The sequence below is a fragment of the Heliangelus exortis genome, chromosome 29, assembly GCF_036169615.1.
Source record: "Heliangelus exortis chromosome 29, bHelExo1.hap1, whole genome shotgun sequence".
NCBI classification, from domain to species: Eukaryota; Metazoa; Chordata; class Aves; order Apodiformes; family Trochilidae; genus Heliangelus; species Heliangelus exortis.
The window spans coordinates 4,881,080-4,901,102 of record NC_092450.1 but is presented as its reverse complement, the minus strand read 5'-3'; the positions used below and the strand labels follow the sequence as shown (position 1 = coordinate 4,901,102).

General features: G+C 67.0%; 3 protein-coding genes across 3 annotated transcripts; all 3 read left to right on the top strand.

Moving 5' to 3' along the window:
* The first annotated feature begins 4,781 nt into the window (after positions 1-4,781).
* SP6 (Sp6 transcription factor) lies at positions 4,782-9,121 on the top strand. Its single transcript, XM_071728472.1, has 2 exons — positions 4,782-5,053; positions 7,908-9,121. The coding sequence occupies exon 2, from the start codon at positions 7,943-7,945 to the stop codon at positions 9,047-9,049; it is 1,107 nt and encodes a 368-aa protein (XP_071584573.1). The 5' UTR covers positions 4,782-5,053; positions 7,908-7,942; the 3' UTR covers positions 9,050-9,121.
* A 4,114-nt stretch (positions 9,122-13,235) lies between these two features.
* On the top strand, positions 13,236-16,071 carry SCRN2 (secernin 2). Its single transcript, XM_071728413.1, is given in 10 exon segments — positions 13,236-13,371; positions 13,373-13,408; positions 13,541-13,722; positions 13,801-13,952; positions 13,955-13,999; positions 14,187-14,288; positions 14,291-14,396; positions 14,977-15,147; positions 15,280-15,457; positions 15,537-16,071. Coding segments are annotated over 10 exon segments (1,266 nt in total). The 5' UTR covers position 13,236; the 3' UTR covers positions 15,696-16,071.
* A 1,943-nt stretch (positions 16,072-18,014) lies between these two features.
* Positions 18,015-19,387, top strand: MRPL10 (mitochondrial ribosomal protein L10). Its single transcript, XM_071728263.1, is given in 6 exon segments — positions 18,015-18,118; positions 18,355-18,530; positions 18,773-18,937; positions 19,099-19,138; positions 19,141-19,284; positions 19,371-19,387. Coding segments are annotated over 6 exon segments (579 nt in total). The 5' UTR covers positions 18,015-18,081.
* The last annotated feature ends 636 nt before the right edge of the window (positions 19,388-20,023 follow it).

Sequence of the window (20,023 nt, the reverse complement as noted above, 5' to 3'; positions counted from 1 at the left end):
CCCCCGGGAACCCCCGCAGCCCCAGCACCACCGGGGGACACCCTGGGAACCCCATCTGCGGTGGTCACCCCCCAACAGAGGGGGGGTCTGTACCCTGAGGGGTGTGAGGCCAACCCGGCACAGGGACCCCGCAGTGGTGGCCAAGGGCCAGCACCGGGCTGGTTGCCCACTGGGCCTCGGCTCCAGTCCCGGTGCTCCCGCCCTGGCTGCTGGGACACGTCCCGTCCTGCTGCTCCCTGCCTCAGTTTCCCCAGGTGCTCAGCCCGGTGCTGTCACCATTCCCGGGAAAAGGCCACCAAGGCCACCTCTGTGCAAGCGTGGTGGGAACGGGGACACGGGGGACATGGGGGACATGGGGACAGGGACACCCGGGGTGGGACAGCAAGGATGGGACACGGGGACATGGGGCAGGGATCAGGCTGCACCGGGAGGACCCCGAGCTGTGACTTGGGGTCCCCACTGTCCCCATCCCCACAGTCCCTGAGCCCCTGCCACCCATCCCGTGCCACCTGGGTGCCACCTGGCGTGGGAAGCGTGCCCAAACCCACGCTCAGTTCCAGCAATTCCGGCACCTCCTGAGCTGCCAGCTCGTCCCTGCACCCCACTGCATCCCTGTGTCCCTATTCCCAGGGAATTGTCCCCTCACCCCCACTGCACCTGCTTGTCCCGTGTGTCCCACCCCGGGGACACCATCTCTGCTGCAGCCACAGCTCCCCATCCCCTCTGCATCCCTTTGTCCCATTCCCAGTGCATCCCTGTGTCCCATTCCCAGTGTATCCCTGTGTGTGTCCCATTCCCAGTGCATCCCTGTGTCCCATCCCCAGCTGGATCCACAGATCCCATTCCCAGTGCATCCCTGTGTCCCATCCCCAGTCGGATCCACAGATTCCATTTCCCACTGGATCCCTGTTTCCCATCCCAGTTGGATCCAGACGTGTGTCCCATTGCCAGATGGTTCCATGTGTCCCATTCCCAGCTGGATCCACAGATCCCATTCCCGGTGCATCCACCAGTCCCATCCCAGCAGGATCCAGACGTCCCACTCCGGGTGTCCCCCGCGTCCCCCCGGGATGCTCTCCCGGCTCTCCCGGCCGTGCCGGGCGGGGTTCCCCAGGCTCTGACTGACAGCCGGGGCCGGTTGGGTTCCGATGAGCAGGGAGATTACCCGCAGTTAATTAAAAACCCCATTTCCAGCTCCAGCGGAGCCCTCAGCTCCCTCCCCGCGTCGCAGGAGGTCGAGTCCCGACAGCAATTCCTGAGCCCGGCGAGAAACGCTCCCTGGGGGCACGCAGCGAGGGCAGAGGAAGTCTCGGTCGCGATAATCCCGGCTGATATCTCTGCCAGGCGGGTGCCCTGCCTGCTGCTTGTCCCCAGGGACCGGGCGGACAGCCCCGTGCCAGCCCTCATCCCCCCGGGGACCCTGCACCTCTGTCCCCGGGATGGCACCGATCGGGGACAGGGACAGGGCCCCAGGGCTGCTCAGACAGGGGGGGCGAGGGGCTCTGACCCCCCCCCAACCCCCCACACGGGGACTGTGGCCCAACCCCGTGGCGACTGTGACCACACACTGGGGACCCGACCCCCCACGTGGGCACTGTGACCCCCCCCGTGGGCACTATGACACCCCTATGGCATTGTGACCCCCCTCATGGGTACTGTGACCCCCCCGTGGGCACTGTGACCCCTCCAGAGGCACTGTGACCCCTCCGTGGGCACTGTGACCCCCCTCATGGGTACTGTGACCCCCCCGTGGGCACTGTGACCCCCCTCATGGGCACTGTGACCCCCCCGTGGGCACTGTGACTCCCCTCATCGGTACTGTGACCCCCCCGTGGGCACTGTGACTCCCCTCATGGGCACTGTGACCTCCACTGTGGGGACTAGGACTCCCTCGTGGGCACTGTGACCCCCCCCATGGTCGCTATGACCCCCCTGTGGCACTGTGACCCCCCTCGTAGTCACTTTGACACCCCCTCCATGGGCACTGTGACCCCCCCTCCCGCCTGTGACCCCCCCCATGGAACTACGACTTACCCAGAGCCACCTCAGTCTGGCATCACCGCCACTGTCACCCCCCCGAGGGTCCCCACCCCCTCTGCACCCCGCAGGGGGTTCAGTATCAGCCCAGCGTCACCCCCCCACCCCCCCGGGGCTGTCTGGGCTCGGGGCCGGGGGCAGCACCCCCCAAAACCCCGGGGGGAGGATCCGGGCTCTGCACTGCTCCCCGTCTGCACCCCCGGGGCTCCCCCCTCGAGGGCTGAGGAGACCCAGACGGCGCAGCCCCGTGGGCACGGACTGCAGACCCCCCCCCGGGCACCCCTGGGGCACCCCCCACCCCCGGGGCACGGAGCCTCTGCGGAGCTCAGCACCCACACGTTTGGGATGGGGGGGGCAGCCCAGGGACGTGCTCACCCGCAGGGACCCCCCCCGCACCCACACAGGGTCCCGACACCGACCCGTCCCGTGTCCCCCCCCCAAAACCAATTTGATTTATGGCAGAACAGGAAATTGCCGCCCCCCCCCCCCAAGTTGGAGCTGTTTGAAGTTCCCTTCCCCGAGGCTGGGAGGCCCCTGTGTGTGTGTCCCCCCGCCCCAAATCCTCCTGGGGGGGCAGATCACCTCCTCCCCCCTCCATCCTCCTGGCCCTGGGGGGCAGCAGGAGGTGACCCCCCCCTCTGTCCCCCTCTCCATCCATCTCTCCATCCCTGGGGCAGGGGTGTCCCCAACCCCCACGTGCCACCGGGCTGTGTCCCCCCCCCCCAGCCCATCCCCTGTGCCATCCCCTGCCACCCCCCTGTCACCCATCGGGGTACAACGAGGCCCATGCCCCCCCCCGAGCAGGTGGGGGTTGAGGGGGGGCTGCATCGTGCCCACCCACCGGGGTCCCAGACGCAGTTTTGGGGAGCACCGACCCCATCCCGGCCCCATGTGGCACCCGGGACCCCCCCAATCCTCCCTTCAGTCCCCGTCCTTCCCCCCCCCGGAGCGGCTCCTGCAGCCTGAGCGCTCGGGAGGGATCGGAGACATTTGCCTTGTAATTTATGCAAATGAGCTCTGTAATTAGCAGTGATTTCAAAGCACGGCTCGGGGTTTCAGACGCTCCGCGGTGAGGAGATGTGTGTGTACCCCGAAATCTTCCTGCATCGCCGGGGTTTCCTCCCCGTGTGTGGTCCCAGGTGGGGCTCCGGGAGCCCCAGACCCCTGGTCCCCAAGGTCCCCAAGGTTCCCAAGGTCCCCAATGTCCCCAAGGCCCCCGTGGCCCCATTCCACTGCCCCATCCAGCCGCAGGGTTCCATCCCCCCCCTGCCCCACATTTCCTTCCCAGTCTCCCAGGTGTTTTGGGATGGGTCCAGGGAGTTCTGGGACAAAGTGCTGGTGACATCAGTGGGTCCTTGTCCCCGTGTCCTTCATCCTCCTGTCACAGAGCCCCTTGGTGGCCCGAGGCTTGAGGGGAGAGGGGCCACAGCATCACCTGGGACCCCCTGCCAGGTCCCACCACCCTTCTGCACCACCAGTCCCTGGTGCACTGGGGGGACTGGGAGGACACCCCGGAGTGTGGGGACCCAGGAGGAGCCACATCCCCCCGCCACGTGCACAGTGTGCTCCGTGGTGTCCCAAATCCTGGGTGGGAATGGGTCAGGGGGTGTCTGGACCTGCAAGTGTGACACACGCAAAGTGTCCCCTGCCCCCAGCTGCTGGTGGCCACTGTCACAGTCAGAAGGGGAGCCCAGGGCCACGACCCTGGCCCACTCAGCACTTGGGTGTCCCCAAACTGGAGTGTCCCCATTCCCCATGGGCACAGGAACGGCCCCAGCAGGTGCAGGGGGGAGAGGAGGGGACACCGTGGGGCTGGGGTCCCCCCACATCCCCCGTGTGCCCCCACAGCACTCGAGCACCCAACCACAAGCAGCTCATCCCCCTCCTGCCCACCCCGGGGTCCCCATCCCTGTGCCCACCCGTGCCGTGGAGCCACTCTCAGCACCCCACAGGCAGCCACGTTTCGGTGGTGGAGCCATCCCGGGGATGATGAAAACCGGGAGAGTTTTCCCCAGGGCGAAGGAGTTCCCGGCGGTGCCCTCTGCTTGGCAAGCTCCGGGGAGATGTGGGCTCCCACGCGCCAGCCCTGGCCACCCCGGCTCTGCCAAGGCCACCAGCACCTGTTCCTCGTGGGCTTTGGAGCGGGGACACAGGGACACGAGGGTCTCTGCAAGGCGGGGGCCACCGGTTGCCATCCCGGTGATTTCTGTCCCTGGAAATGGGGACACGATGGCTGCTGAGTGGCTCCTGCAGCTTCTCCCTCCCAGCAGCCCCTGGTGGCAGGGGACAGGAGCAGGAGGGTCCCCAGCTGAGCGGGGACATCGCTTGGGGCCTCCCGGACCCCGAATCCCTCTGGGTCACGGTGGGAGCTGCCACCACCATCGTGCTCTCTGCCGACACCGCTCCAGCTCTGCCCCCAGAACGAGTCCCCTCGTCACTGCCGCTGTCCCCTCGCCCCTGCGGCACGACGGGGGCGGGGGACACCGGGATGGGGCACACGCTTAGGGGCAGGGCGGGGGACACCCGTCCAGCTGTGTGTGTGCCACCCCCGGGGCAGGGGGTGTGTGTGACACAGAGCACACGGGGTGCGGGGGTCCCCAGGGGGGGTTTGGCAGGGGGAGGGCGGCCAGAGGCGCGGGAGGGAGGGAGGGAAGGAGGGAATGGGGCGGGTTTTGCTTTCTTCTTTAATTACCCCCCTGGCTGCGGTGTCTGCTCCCGACTTCCCGTCCCCTCCCTCCCCTTTCATGAGCCGGATTCTGGGACCGGGACGAGGCTCCTGTCAAGCGGCGGGGCCGGGGCTCTGCCTCCAAGGGTTAAAATCACCTGGGCCGGGGAGGGGTGGAGCTGGGGAGGAGGGAAGAGCCGGCAGCCGGGCTAGCACCCAGCCATTCCTGCTCGCCCGGCCCAGTGGGTGCCCCGTCCCTGGGGAGCCGCGCGGGTCCCTCGGGGTCCCCTCGGGAGCCAGCGCCCACGCCGATGAGGAGGGAGCCGCCGGCAGATCGCTGCCCCTAAACCCGTACGTACCCCGGGGAGCGGGGGGCGAGCGGGTGAGCGGGTGAGTGGGAGGGGGGAAGTGGTCACCGGGATCCCCGACGGGACCCCCCGCTTGGCACCGGGGGCCGCGGCAGCCCCGGGGACCGACGGCTGGGAACTCGCTACCGACTGCTCCGCCGCCCCGGCCCGGCCCAGCCCCGGCAAGTCTTCACTTGCCACCCCTCCGCGTCCACTGGCCACCGAGCCCCGAGGCTCCCGCGACGCCCTGCCCTCACCCCCATCCCCCCCGTTACAGCGCGGAGCCCCCGTCCGTGGCGCCGGGACGCTCAGCCCCCTCCTCTGCCCCACAGCTCCCCCCATCCAGGGGGCGAGGCTCTGTGTCCCCCTCCTCGCCGCCACCGCTGTTGTCCCCGTTTGTGTCCCACCTCCTCCCCCCGACTCCATCCCCAAGAGAGCCCCGGGGAGTTTCGCTCCGGTGGCAGGGAGCTGTGGGTTGGGCGATGGGGCATCGCCCCGAACCCGCAGCACCATCCCCAAACACCCTTTCCTTCCCCTCCCCCGAATCCCGCAGCATCACCCCAAAAACCGCAGCATCAACCCCCAAAATTCGCCGCCGTTCCCCGAACCGCCCCGTCGGGGCTTCCACCGGGCCGGGGGCTGCGGCCGGCTCTGTCCTCCCGGTCCAGCCGCGGGGCGAGGCACCGGCTGGGGCTGGAGCCGCCTCTGCCCAGCCGGGACCGTGACTCACGGGGACGCAGCACTCGCCCGTGCCTCAGTTTCCCTGCGGTGAAATGGCCAACGCGTCGGCCGAGCCCCGCCAAGGAGGGAGGGAGAGAGGACGGGACGGGTCGCTGGGGGCATTTGGGGATTTTCTTTTAATTTTTTTTTTTTTTTTTTTGGGTCATCATTCCCGGGTGGAAAAATGCCCCGGGATGTTCCACGCGTGGCTGGGCAGGGCCAAGGGTGAGGGGTCCCCTTCCAGCCCCCTCAGCCCAGTGCGGGTCCCTGTTCTTTGCCTTTGGAGATGAGCGGGTGGAGGTGATGTGATCCCGTCGGGGGAGGGGTCTCCGGTGCGTGGTGGGGTCACGGGCCGGGGATTGGGTCTCCGTGACCCCCCCGATCCGGGGGGCGGGGGGACATTTGGAGCGGGGTGAGACGCTGTGGTCGCTGCCTGGAGTTTGTCGTGGCCGGGTCGGGTCTGCGTCTGGTGGGACCCCCAGCAGGGTCCCTTCACCTCCCGTCGGGGTTTTGGGGCTGGGGGATGTCCCTGCCAGGTCCCCAGATCTTGGCGGGGGGTGCCCGTGCGGTGCAGCCCCCCCGAAGGACCGAGGCTGTGGGGTTTCATGGTTTAGGCTCCAATCTGGCACCCACTGGGGCTGAGAGGGGCTCAGGAACCCCCTGGGGACCAGCGGTGGGTGGGTGACCCCCCCTCGGTGATGGATATCCCCAGGCTGGCATCCCCAGGAGCCAGGGACAGTCCCCAGGACACAGCCCCAAAATTGGGGGGGCAGAGCTGAGCCCCCCACCCCCGGGGACCACAACCCAGCACCCGCTGCCAAGCCCCCATAAGTGTCAGCAGTGCAGGGGGGGGAAGGGGGGGAGGGGGATTTGGGCACCCCAGAGTGCTCCTGCCCCTCTCTTTGGCGTCCCCCTTCCCTCCCCAGTGTCACCTGGCAGGGGACAACTGTGTCCCCACGCAGTTGGGGGGGGGCTTCAATGCTGGGGACCTATTCCCTGCTCCAGGCTCATAGTTCTGGCAATGGGGGGGGGTGTCTGGAGGTGTCTGGGGTGGCTCTGGGGGTCTTTCCCCTTTGCACACCCCTAAAATCTTCAGCACCCCCCCGGGTGTCTCCTTGGGGGGCTGTCCCTGTCCCACACGGGCCGGGGGCTGCGGGAGCCGGGGGGGGACAGCGTGGGGGTGTCTGAGAGGGGATGACGGTGTCAGGAGGGGTCTGGGGGTCTGCGGGGAGGGGGTCTGGGCCCCTCCAGGGCGCCGGTGGGAAGTCGGGGGGCGGGAGCCGGTGGCGGCAGGTGGATTTCGACACCGGGGTGGGGCCCGTCCCCAGTGGGGTTTGCACAGCTCCCGGTGAGTCACGGCCGCCGTGCAGCAGAGGCAGAGGGTGCCTGGGGGTCCGGGGGGGGGTGCAGTGGGTGCCCCGGGGGTCCGGGGCCGCGGGCGAAGGCAGCCCAGAGCTCGGCTTCAAAGGGCTCAGCCCCGGGCTCTGCCGCCTCCCCGCAGGTGGCTCCGCTCCCGCGTCCTGCTGCTGCCAACCAGTTTGGGGGGGCACCCCGCATCCACCCTCCCCGGCTGCGTTTGTCGTCCCCCGAAAGCCTGGGGGGTCCCAGCCGGGCTGGGGGGCTTGGGGCAGGAGCAGAGCTGGGGGGAAGTTTTCCCATCCTGTCCGGGTGGGTCTGGTGGGTGCTGTGTCCCCCCGTGGTTGGGGCACGGGCTTGGGGACAGCACTGATGTCCCCACGGGGACCCCGACTGCGCTGGGGAGACACGGGGGGGGTGACAAGGCAGGTGCTGGTGGCTTCCTTTGATTTCAGAACTAGGGACCGACCCCTTTGGGGTCCGTAGGGGTAGGGGGAGCAGTGTAAAGGGGCGACCCCCCGCTGGGTGCCACCTCCCCGGTGTCACAGGGGGCTGCGGAGTGGCCAAAGCCCCTTGGAGGGGTGGGGGTGTCCCTCAAACCGTGGGTGACAGTGCTGGGGACACCGTCACCTGTGCCATGGGATGGGAACCGGTGCTACCGCCGGTGCCAAACCCCTCCCTGTGATGGGGGGAGGGGGGACGCGTGTGCAGAGGGGCTTGGGAGGGGTCCTCGGGCGGGTGTCTCCCCCTCTCTTCTCACAACCCGTCCCCCCCCCCTCCAGGTCTGTCTGCGCCCCCCGCCCCGCTCCTCCCGGCAATGCTGACAGCGGTCTGCGGCTCCCTGGGGACTCAGCCCTCCGACACCCCCCGCGCCTCTCCGGCCCCCCTGGACCTCCAGCCGCTCCAGCCCTTCCAGCCCCACGGCACCGCCGCCCCCGTGGGGGCCGCAGACTTCTCCTCCCCGCTTCCCCCCCCGGAGTTACCTCTGGCGGGTCCCGACGCCTCCGCCGCCTTCGCCACCCCCGGCACCTACGACCCCCATGGCCCCCCGAGGTTAGAGCTGCCCACCGACGGCCCCCCCGCCCCCGGTGCCTACGCCAAGCTGCTGCCGGCGGCCCCGGACATGGCGCATCCCTACGAGTCCTGGTTTCGACCCCCCCATCCCGGCCCCTCCGGAGAAGACGGAGGCATCAACTGGTGGGATCTTCACGCCGGAGCCAGCTGGATGGAGCTGCCCCCCGGGCAGGGCGGGGGGCTGCAGGTCCCCGGGCACCCCGGGCTGCCCCCAGCCTTGGGGGGTTACGGCGGGGGGGAGCACCAGCTCTGCACCCCCCCCGCTCACCTGCTGCCCCCTCCGACCCAACACCTCCTGGCACCGGAGGGGTCGAAAGCGCTGGAGGGACCCCCCGAGGGCCGCGGGCAGGAGGCGGAGGGGGGCGGGAGAGCGAAAGGCGCCCGCCGGGCCGTCCCCCGGGGTGGGGGGCAAGCGGCTTGTCGCTGCCCTAATTGCCAAGAGGCGGAAAGGGGGGGGCCCTGCCCCGAGGGGGTGAAACGCAAACACCTCCACAACTGCCACATCCCCGGCTGCGGCAAAGCCTACGCCAAAACCTCCCACCTGAAAGCCCACCTGCGCTGGCACAGCGGCGACAGACCCTTCGTCTGCAACTGGCTCTTCTGCGGCAAACGCTTCACCCGCTCCGACGAGCTCCAGAGGCACCTCCAGACCCACACGGGAGCCAAAAAATTCGCCTGCCCCGTCTGCGGCAGAGTCTTCATGCGCAGCGACCACCTGGGCAAGCACATGAAGACCCACGATGGGGGCAAAGATGGGGGAGAACCCGAGGCCAAGGGCGCCGGGGACCCGTCCGCCGGCAAGGGAGGCAAGAGGGAGCCCGAGGGGGGCAACGCAGCCCCCACAAACTGAGCTGCTGAGCACCCCCCCTGCTCCCCGGGAGCTGGGGGGGGGGATATGGATGGAGGTGGGGAGCACCCCGGGTGGGGTAGGTGGGTGGGTGGGAGATGGAGACCCTTTGGGGCTGGTCTCTGAAGGGTGATGGGGTGGGCGCAGGGCTGGCACCCTGCGGCGGTGAAATGGGGAGGGGGGGGGACACGGACAGAGGGGGTGGCACAGCTCTGTGTCCCTCTTGAGGAGCTGCCCCGCGGCGGTTTCACTTGTCCCGCTCTCCCGCCCCCCACCTCCACCTCCACACCCCCCCCTCTCCACCCCGTCCTCCCCCAGTTTCCCAAATCCTGTTGGTTTTTTTTTTTTTGGTTTTTTTTTTTTTTTCGGGAGGTGCTGGCGGGCAGCCGGGCTGTTTGGGAGAAACATCAATGGGAGCCGAAGGAGCAGGCGCTGCCCGGGCACGTCTGACCCAAAGGGGAGGAAGGAGAGGAGAAAGGGAGAGAGGAGAAACCCGGGAGCCTCCGCTCGGGGGGTGACTGCAGCCCCCGGGCCCCTCCCCGTGCTTCCCCCTAAATTATTGGCATCCCAGCCCCGCGCCCCCCGTACCATCCCCTCCCTTTGGCCACCCGTGAGGTTTCGGGACCCTCGGGGGGCAGAGGGGCACACGGGGTTCAGGGGGTGCGCATGAACCCCCCCTCCCCCTTTTTGGAGATGCTGAGCTGTGTATGGGGGGGGGTCCCCGCATCCTCGCAGCTCCGCTTGGGCTGGGGGCGAGCCGGGGGTGGATGGGACCCCCCTTTTTTTTTTTAGCCCAATTGGAGGCGAAAATGAGAGGGGGGGGAGGGCGGGAGGTGGAAACAGAAATCCTTGGCTGGAAGCCCCCGGGGGGTGGCGGGGGGCGGCGGCGAGCGCTTGCCCAACGTACACCTGCAGCTTTCCCACACCCACCGCCCAGCCCCGGGCGGGAAGCGAAGCGAACGGGGCGGCCGCGGGCCCGGGAGAGCCGGGACGGTCACATTCCTCCGTCCTGGCACGGCCGGGCTGCCCGCCGCCCCACGACCCCCGCCTCCCCCCCCGGCACCCTCTGGCTCTCCCTCCCCAGGGACCCTGGAGCTGTGTGGGATTTCCCAACCCCCCCCGTCCCTTTCCCTGCCTGTCCGTCCCCCCCCCACACTCTGGGGACCCCACTGGGGACAGCAGCCCCCACCCCACCATCCCTCCTCCCCCCCTGCGTGCTACAGGGCCCTCGGGGACCCTGTGGCTGCGGGGACCCAGCTGTCCCCCCCCCCCATGCATGCTGCCCGTCCCCCTGTGGCCCTGTAGCCGTGTCCCCGTCCCCTTCCCGGGATCCCGTGTCCCCGGGGACCCCCACGGTCCCCCCCGTGCATGCTGCCTGTCCCCCCCCGTGGTGCCCCTTCCCTGTGCCTCTTCCAGGGGACATTCTGGAGCATCCCCCACCAGGGACCATCTCCCCTTATCTGTCCTCCTCTGGGGCTGTCCCCCTGTCCCCAGGGGACCCCACATCTGTCCTTCACCCCCGGGTGGGGGTCTACAAAGCTTCATTTTTAGACCTTTTGGGTCTTACCCTCCCCTCTCCAGATTTTGGCAGAGCCCCTCGGACACAGCAGGTGACACTGAGCCTGGGCAGGGGGGGTGCTGGGGGGCAGCACTGGGCTTTGCTCAGGACACCGGGGGCTCCCCCAGTTGCACCAGTTCACACCAGTTGGGAATCCGGGGGGGGGGAGATCTAAAGGGGGGGAGGGGGGGGGCGATCTCCCAGCTCCTTTCTGGGGGGGCTGTGCCTGGGGCTGCAGGAGCTGCCCCCAGGCTCAGAGCACCCGGAGGGTTGGGGGGGAGGGAAGGGTTAGAGGTGAAGTCGAGTGGGGTCCGTGCCCGTAGGGCGCCCAAAAGCCTTCGGTTTTGTTGGTTTTATTATTATTAATTAATTATTAATTATTATTATTATTAATTATTATTATTTTATTAAGGTGAAGCCAGGTTTTGCCACTCGGGCAGAGCAGACGTCTCGAGCCAAAGCTCTGGCCGTGGGATTGGTGGGGTGGGGGGGGTAGGACCCCACGCAGGGTCCTGTCCCTGTCCCTGTCCCCACAGGTGCACGGGGGGGGGGCAATGTCAGCCCCCACCGTGCGTGGGGCCGAGCCGTGGGGCTGGCAAATCCCCCAGCACGAGGTGAAGTCTCACTGGGGGGGGGTCCGCGGGGACCCGTTCCCAGCCCCAGCAGGGCCCCCACGGTCCCTCTGCAGGACTCGGGTGACCTGGGCTCTCTGCAGCTCTCGAAGGATGTCCCCGAATCCAGCATTTGCCTTTTTCCAGCACAAAATTCCCCCTCGGTGCCCCCCCTCCCGCCTGGGAATTCACCCCCCGAGGGGATCCCGAGGGGGCTGGGGGACCCTCCCCGGGGTTCTGCAGTGTCGTGACAGTGACCCATTGGATTCTGGTACTGAGCTCTGCTCCGGCACCAGCCAGGGGCTCCTGCAAGTTGGTGACCCCAATGTGTGGGGGGACCCCAAAGTGTTTTGGGACCCTTATGTACTGGGGACCCCGTGTGTTGGGGACCCTGATGTGTTGGGCCCTCCCCAGCCTTCTTGGGACCCCAAAGTTTTAGAGACTGTGATGTGTTTGAGCCCCTGAGGCGTTTGGGAACCCTGAAGTATTTGGGGACCCCCCGATGTCTTGGGGACCCCCGTGCTGCAGCCACCGTGTTCGGGGGGGGGCTGCAGCGGGGGCACCCCAAGGGTAGGATGGGGAGGGACCGGCCGAGCAGGGGGTCCCGTGGAGATGTTGGGGCTGGGGGCTCGGCCTCCCCCAGCAGCCCCCCACCCATTTCCAAGCCGGGGTGTGTGTGTGTGTGTGTGGGGAGGGGGGGGCTGCCAGGAGGGGCCCCCAGGTGTGCTCTGCCCCCGCACCCCCCCGGGGCCCTCCCTGCCTGCCGCGATGGGGTAATGAAGGCTGTAAAACCGGGTGGGGAGGGACGGAGTTCCGGCCCCCACCCGCCGAAACCAGTCCAGCCTGCTGCGGCGTGGGGATCCCGGCCCCGCACCCCCAACCACCGCGGCCCCCCACCCCCGAGCTCCCTCCTCGGGGCAGGGAGGAACCGGCCCGGGCGGGGGCCCCGGGGCGTCCCCCCACCCACCCAACCCCAGCCCCGGCTGAGGATGGGGGGGGGGGGAAGGGAATGGGGTGGCCTCAGCGGGTGCTGCGGCCCGGGGGGTGTCTGCCCCCCCCCCCCCAACCCCAGCCAGGGGAGTTTTTGTGCTGTGAAGAGGCTGCAGGGCTGTGGGATGGGTTTTGTACTGGAATAAAAGCCGCGTGTTTTCCACTCTCCGCCTCCTTCTTCTCCGAGGGTCCCCGGGGGTCCCGTACCACGACTCCCACCCATCCCTCCAAGGGTCCCAGGGGTCCCGCACCTGACCGGGATGCTGGGGATGGGGGGTGCAGGAGGGTGCTGGGTGGGTGGGGGGTGACCCGGGTGAGGACCAGCAGAGCCCCCCTCGGAGGGGTCTCATCCTGCACCCCTCTTTCGCTGCTTCCCACGCCGGGAGGGTGCCCAGGGTGCCCCCCAAGGGCTGGGTGCTGCCCCGCAGGTCTGTTCGCATGCTGGGGGGCGGGGGCTTCATTCCTGGGGTGCTGCCCCCCGGGCCCCACAGGACCCCTGCGCTCATACCCCGGTCCCTGCCCTGGTCCTTTAGGGTCTGGTGCCTCCTCGCTCCCCGGGGTTGCCGGTACCGGTACCGGTACCGGTCCCGGTGCCGGTCCTCGCCCGCTGCCGTTTTTGCGGCCTCCGGCCACCGGGCGCCGCCGTATCCCGGACGGGGCGGGACCGGGAACGGGAAGGGGGGGCGGGACCGGACGGCGGCGACGGAGCGGGAGAAGCAGCGGATCCGTGAGGTCTGGGAGGTCCCGGGAGGGGGGTTCGTGCGGGGGGTCCCGAGAACCGGGGCTGCGCGGGCGGGGGTCCCGTCTGCAGCCGGTGCGGATGGGTCGCGGTTACCGGGGCCGTCGGGGGCCGCGTCTGCGGTCGGTGCAGAGCTGCGGGCTCCCGGGGCAGGAGGTTCCCCCCAGCCCACCCCGGGATGGGGTCCTCGGTGTCCCCGCATCACCCATCCCCAAAGGGACCCTGGTGACCCATCTAGGGCAGGGCTGGGGGGTGACGTTCCCCTCGGTGTCCCCCCCTCCCCCGGTTTAGGATGGCGGGGCGGGATCCCGCACCTTCCTCCTGCGACTGCTTCGTGGCGATGCCCCCGCACACCGCGGTCCCCGCCGTCATTTTCGCCAAGAACGCGGATCGACCGCGCCACGAGGTCCAGGAGATCCTCTACGTCCCCCGCTGCCACCCACCAGCCCGGGGACAAAGTCCAGGTGAGACCGGGACGGGACCCAAGCGGGGTCCGGGAGGGAGGGTGTGCTGAGCGTGCCAGGTCTCAGCTGCACAGCGTCCCCCTGGGGTCCCCCTCGGCTCTCAGGTCTCTTCTCTGTGTCCCCCCCCCCCAGTGCACCTACCTGGAGATCGAGCAGGTGGAAAGGACCCACGGGGTGGTGCTGAGCCGCCCAGCCTGGCTCTGGGGGGCTGAGATGGGGGCTAATGAACACGGGGTCTGCGTGGGCAACGAGGGCGTCTGGACCCGGGAGGCGGTGGGAGAGGAGGAGGCTCTGCTGGGGATGGACCTGGTGAGGTGAGGATGGGGCCCCCCGGACACCCCCTCTCTGCTCTGTCCCCCCCAAACACCCCCCGGGTGCTGCTGTCCTGGCAGGCTGGGGCTGGAGAGGGGCAGCTCGGCCCGGGAGGCCGTGGGGGTGATCACCTCCCTGCTGGAACGTTACGGCCAAGGAGGGAGCTGCAAGGAGGAACCAGAACCCTTCATCTACCACAACACCTTCCTGCTGGCCGACCGCACCGAGGCCTGGTGCTGGAGACAGCTGGGAGGTACTGGGCAGCCCAGCAGATCCGAGGTGAGCTGGCACTGGTTGGACTGGGAGCCGTGTCACCTCGGGGGTGGCACCAGTTGGGTGGTTGGGGTTTGTTTGTTTTTTTTTTTGTGAGTGGGGTACCGGGTGAGAGGCTCGTGGGGATAGGGGGGTTGTGCTCCCCCTCTTTTGGGGGTACACCCTCCTCTTAGGCTGAGCACCCCCTCCTCAGAGGGCAGCCACAACATCTCCAACCAGCTGAGCATCGGGAGGGAGGTGACAGCCGAGCACGTGGGGCTGAGGCAGCGAGCCCTGAGCCAGGGCTGGTGGAGTGGGGAGGGGAATTCAGCTTCTCCGAAGCCTTCTCCCTGCCCCAGCAGCCCCCACGCATGGAGGCAGCCAAGGCACGGCAGAGAGCTGGCAGGGAGCTGCTCCAGCAGCAATGCAGGTGGGCATGGGGACAGGGACAGGGATGGGGACAGGGTGGGTGGGATGGGGACAGGGAATGGGGGTGGAGGATGGGGACGGGTTGGGGGATGAGGAGGGAGGATGGGGACAGGGATGGGGATGGAAGATGGGGACAGAGGACAGGGACAGGATGGGGAGAGGTTGAGGGAAAAGGAGAGAGGATGGGGATGGAGATGGGGACAGGTTGGGGGGAAAAGGAGAGAAGATAAGGATGAGGTGGGGTAGGGGACAGGGATGGAGGAAGGGGAAAGGTTGGGGGACAAGGACAGGATGGGGACAGGGGATTGGGATGGAGGATGGGGACAGAGGATGGGGACAGGTTGAGGGAAAAGGACAGAGGATGGGGATAGGATGGGGATGGAGGATGGGGACAAGGGAGAGAGGATGGGGATGAAGGACAGGAATGGAAGACAGGGACAGGATGGAGATGGAAGAACAGGGACAAGAGGAGGGAGACAGAGGTTGGGGATAGCCACCCCACAGCTCATGTGGCATCATCTCCACGTCCCCCGTGGCAGCTGCTGGTGACCTCCTGTGACAGCCTCCCCCCATCCCCCAGGTCACATCACAGCAGAGACCCTGATGGGCATCCTGAGGGACAAAGCCAGCGGGATCTGCGTGGACTCGGAGGGGTTCTGCACAGCAGGCAGCATGGTGTCTGTGCTGCCCCAGGACCCCGCTCTGCCCTGCGTCCACTTCTTCACGGCCACCCCTGACCCCTCCAGGTGGGGACAGCCCCACGCGGGGGGTGACAGGGGACCAGAGGCAGAGCCACACCCGGGGCTCAGCATCCCCGGAAGGGGGGGTTTGGGAACGGCTCCGTCCATCCCAACGCCCCGGGTGGGCTGCTCCTTCAGGTCTGTCTTCAAACCTTTCGTCTTCGTGGACAACCTGAAGCCCACCCCCCAGGTGAGATCTCCCATTTTCCACCCCGATCCCGCCAAGCAGCTCCCACGCTTCCGCAGCTCCGTGGATCGGCGCCACGAGCTGTACCGCAGGCACCAGGCAGCCCTGGAGCTGATGGAGAGGGACCAGGTGAGTGCCAGCCCCTTCCCTGCCTCCCCCTGATGCTCTGGGAAAGCCTCGGACTCTTCTCCTTCCCGAATCCCACCAGGAGCGGGGACAGAAGCTCCTGGAGACCCTGCGGGGCCTGGAGCAGCAGGGTTTGGAGGGGATGAAGGAGCTGCTGGAGGGGACGGTGGCTCTGGACCCCCGGGAGCTGAGTGACCTCTTCTTCGACTGCGTGGAGGCAGAGATGAAGTTTTACACCTAAACCCCGTGTAGGTTTTTTGGGGGGGTGTTCGGCCCCCTCCCCGTGGCGTTCCTCCCAGATAGGGGTGGTGAAACCCTGCCCAGCTCCCCAGAACCCTGGGGAGGGGGCTCAGGAGGGGTCCCCAGCCCTGCCGGGGGGCTCCTGGAGCCTCCAGCTCCCTCATTCCCCCCTGGAGGAACAGATCCTTGGGAAAGGGGACCTGGAAGGAGAATGCAGGGGAAGGAGAGGGAAGTGGAGTGGGATTTGGAGTCTTTTTCCCGGGGGCAGAGCTGCTCCCGGCCCCTGAGGGGGGGATGAGGGGGGTGGGGGGGGGCTCAGACGTGCAGATCCGTGTAGGAATAAAACGTTTTTAATCCCACCCGCAGGGGATGGGGGGTAACTGATGAGGTTTTTTCGCTCCTTTCGCACGGGGGTCCCCTCGGGGGGGTTTTCTCCCGGGGCCGTGGGTGAGCACCTTGCCCCACGGGTCCTGCCAGGGGCGGCAAATGCACCCCCGGGGCCGCGTGGGGACGGAGCTGGAGCCCCCGGGGGGCAGAACCGCGGGGAAGGGGGGCGGGGAGGGATTTGGGAGGGGTTTTGGGAGGGGATTTGGGAAAGGATTTGGGGAGGGATGAGGGGAGGGATGGGGGGGGGGATTTGGAGGGGAATGTGGGGGGGGATGTTCTCCCCTGTCCCTGCTCGTGGGGCGGGGGGCAGCAGCAGAGCCCGGGAAACGCTCCCGCAGCAGCTCCAGCTCCTCCAGACGGGTCCGGTGCAAATCCAGAGCTTCGCTCCTCCTGCTCAGGGAGTGATCAGCCAGGGACCCGCTGGAAAACTGCCAGGAAATCTGCTGGGAAGGGAGGGAGAGAGGGAGGGGAGGGAGGGAAGGAAGGAAAGGAAAAGGAAAAAGGAAAAGGAAAAGGAAAAGGAAAAGGAAAAGGAAAAGGAAAAGGAAAAGGAAAAAGGAAAAGGAAAAGGAAAAGGAGAAAGGGAAGGTCTCAGAAGAGCTGTCAGGGCCACCCCATCCCTTCTCCCCCCTGGGGATGGAGGCACCAACCTGCCTGCCCCTCCCAGTCCGTGTCTGCTGCTGCCTCCTGGGCACCATCCTCATCCTCATCTTCATCCTCATCTTCATCCTCACTGCTGGAGGAGCTTCCTCCCTCCTCTTCCTCACCCCGGGGCAGGGGTGGGTGTGCAGCCATCGGGGTCCCCCTCCAGCTCCCTGCAGGGACCCCCCCAAGAGCAGAGGTTGGGGGCTGCAGCACCTTGGGGGGGGGGGGCACCAGTTTTGTGGGGTTTTTGGTGGGTTTTAGGGAGGGAGGGGGGTTGTACCCTGCTGAGGGGCTCATGGGGGCTGGGGGGGATGTGCTCCCCCCCTCTGCTCTGCTCCCACCTCTGTCCATGCTGGGGGCTGCACCCCTTTCCCGTGGGGTGGGGGGATCCGGAGGCTGTGGGGCAGCTCAGCTGCAGGGAACAGAGGGAAAGGAGCTGAGAGGACCCAAACTGGAGAATCCCGGGGTGTCTGGGACTGGAGCCCCTCCAGCTGAACTCTGGGGCAGGACTGGGGGGTTTGGTTGATCTCCCCCCCCTCACAACGTGTTACCTGCTGCAGACAGAGGCTGTGGATCTCCTCCAGCTCAGCCACGAGGATGTCACTGAACGTCACCCCGGGGCTCCTGCTCATGGCCTGTGGGAAGGAAACCCAGGGGGATGGGGTCCCATCTGCCCCCAACCCCCCGGGCTGACCCATGGGGGGGTCCCACAGCTGCTCACTCACCCCCAGCCATGGTTTGGGGGTCCAGATCCTCGTCCCTTCCTTGGGCACTTGGCTGGGGGGGCTGGAGGGGCCAGGCTGTCCCCGCTGCTCCCTGCAAGGGGAATTTTGCTGGGGAAATGGGGGGCAGAAACCCGTGGGCTGGGGGGTGAGGTGGGGAAGGGGCTGACAGGCGGGGGGGGATCAGCCTGGGGACCCCCAGGTTGGGCAGAGAGGTCCCGGGGTTTGGAGGGAGGATGGAGGTGGCATCCCTGAGCTGGGGGGGCAACAGAGACCCCGAGGCTGGGGAGGGTCATGGGGATCAGAGACCTGGGCTGGGGGGCACAGAGACCCCCGGGGGCTCAGCGGCTGCGGGATCCTGGGGAGGGGGGGGCACGGAGACCCCCGGGGGGTGCTGGGGGCTGTCACCGGGAGCAGAGGAGCCGGGATGGGAGGGGAGGCACGGAGACCCCCGGGGGGTCAGCGGCTGCGGGATGCTGGGGAGGGGGAGGCACGGAGACCCCCGGGCTGGGGGCGGGGGGGCGAAGGCCTCGGCGTCCTCGTTGCTAGGAGACGGGCGGCACCGGAAGGGGCGGGGCCAAGGGCGCAGGTCCGCCACCTTCCCACAAGGCTTTGCGCTTCCGCCGCGCAAAGATGGCGGCGCTGGGCGGCGGAGCGGCCTGGAAAAGGGGTGAGGGGCGGGGGGCCGGGGGCCTCCCCGGGACTGGGACCCCCGAGGGGCTCGGGAAGGGGCGGGAGGCGGGTGCCGGGAGCGGGGAGGGGGTTCCCATACCCGGGTGCCGCTGCCCCGGGCCCCGCAGCCCTCCCGCTCCCCCAGGCCCCGCCTCCCTCAGGCCCCGCTCCCCCCTCTCCCGCTCCCTCCCCGCTCCCCCGGGCTCATCCCTGAGCGCTTCCCCCTCTCCTCAGCCTGGCTGCCCGCCCTGCGCTGCGTCCGGCAGGGCTCCAAGGCCGTCACTCGGCACTGGAAGGCCATGCACTTCCAGCGCCAGAAGCTGATGGCTCTCACCGAGTACGTGGCCCCGCGCCCGGCCGTGCCCCCCCGCTGCCTGCCCCGCAGGACCGAGCCGCTCCGGGAGCAGCAGGTGAGCGTGTGGCCGGGGGGTCGGGGTTCTGCACACCCCGGGGGGGCTCTGCAGCTCCTCGGGATGGACGCCTGGATCCAAGGGGTTGTTACCCCGTTCCCTCACGCTCCGGGATGCTGCGGGGTACCCGGGGCCGTTATCCGCCCGGCTGAGCCCCGATCCACAGCAGGAGCCTCATGTCCCGGGTGGGAGGCAGCACCCTCACCCTGACCCGCCCCCCGTCGCCCCTCCCTGCCCCCCAGGAGGACGGGTACGCTCGGCTGTTGCGGCGGCAGGCGGAGGAGGTGTTGCGGGACAACCGGCTGATCGCTGTGTGTCAGTACAACTCCGTGCCCGGGGAGGACATGGTGCTGCTGCGGCAGTTCCTCCGCAAACACAACATCCACGTCAAGTTCGTCTTCAACGAGGTGGGGGCGGAGCTGCGGGGCCGGTCCCGAGGGCTTTGGGGGAGGGGAGATGCAAAAAAAAAAAAAAAAAAAAAATAAAGGGGGAGGGGGAACCGCCCGCTGCCCGCAGGGCTGAAAAGCTGCGGTTTAAGAGCTGGGTTTTTGGGGTTTTTTTCCCCCAGATCATCAGACCCGTCCTGGAAAAGTCCAAGTACAGGAATCTCCTCCTCTTTTCGTGGCACGGAACATCCTCCTGGTCAGCCCGGACACCGGGAGGGTGAGGGAGATGCTGAGGGTGCTGAAGGGGGTGCCACAAATCACCTTCTGGGTGAGCCCCGGGACCCCTCTGCTCCCCAAAGCCTCTCAGGGTCTTTGTGTCAGGGGTTCAGAAAAACCATTTGGGGTTGGGAAGGACCCCTCAGATCAGCAGCTCCGACCCTGGATCCCCTCCCAGGGGAATTCAGTCCCTAAAAAACCTCCAGGGATGGAGAATCCCCCACACCCCCCCTCCCTGGGCAGCCATTCCAGTCACACTCTCTGGGAAGAATTTTTTCCTCATATCCAACCTAATCCTCCCCTGGCAGAGCTCCAGCTCCTTGGGTTGAATATCAGGAAAAAATTTGGAAGTCCATGCCCAATTTCCTTGTCTGTGCCTGGCAGAGGAGCCCAATCCCCCCCTGCTCCATCCTCCTGCCAGGGAGCTGTGGAGGCTCCTCCTCTGGCACCTCCCATCCTCATTTCCTCCTCCTTCTCTTTTTTTTCTTTTTTTTCTTTTTTTTTTTTTCTTTTTTTTTTTTTTTTTTCTTTTTTTTTCTTTTTTTTCTTTCTTTTTTTTTTCCTTTTTTTTTCCTTTTTTTCTTTTTTTTCCTTTTTTCTTTTTTTTTCCTTTTTTTCTTTTCCTCTTCTTTTTTTCATTTCTTTTCTTTTCTCTTCTTTTTTTTTTTTCCTTTTTTTTCCTTTTTTTTTCCTTTTTTTCTTTTTTTTTCTTTTTTTCTCTTTTTTGCTTTTTTCTTTTTTTCCTTTTTTTCGCTTTTTTCTCTTTTTCCTTTTCCTTTTCCTTTTCCTTTTCCTTTTTCCTTTTCCTTTTCCTTTTCCTTTTCCTTTTTA

Coding starts and splice junctions, on each gene's coding strand:
- SP6 (XM_071728472.1), top strand. CDS start 7,943: ATGCTGACAGCGGTCTGCGGCTCCCTGGGGACTCAGCCCTCCGACACC.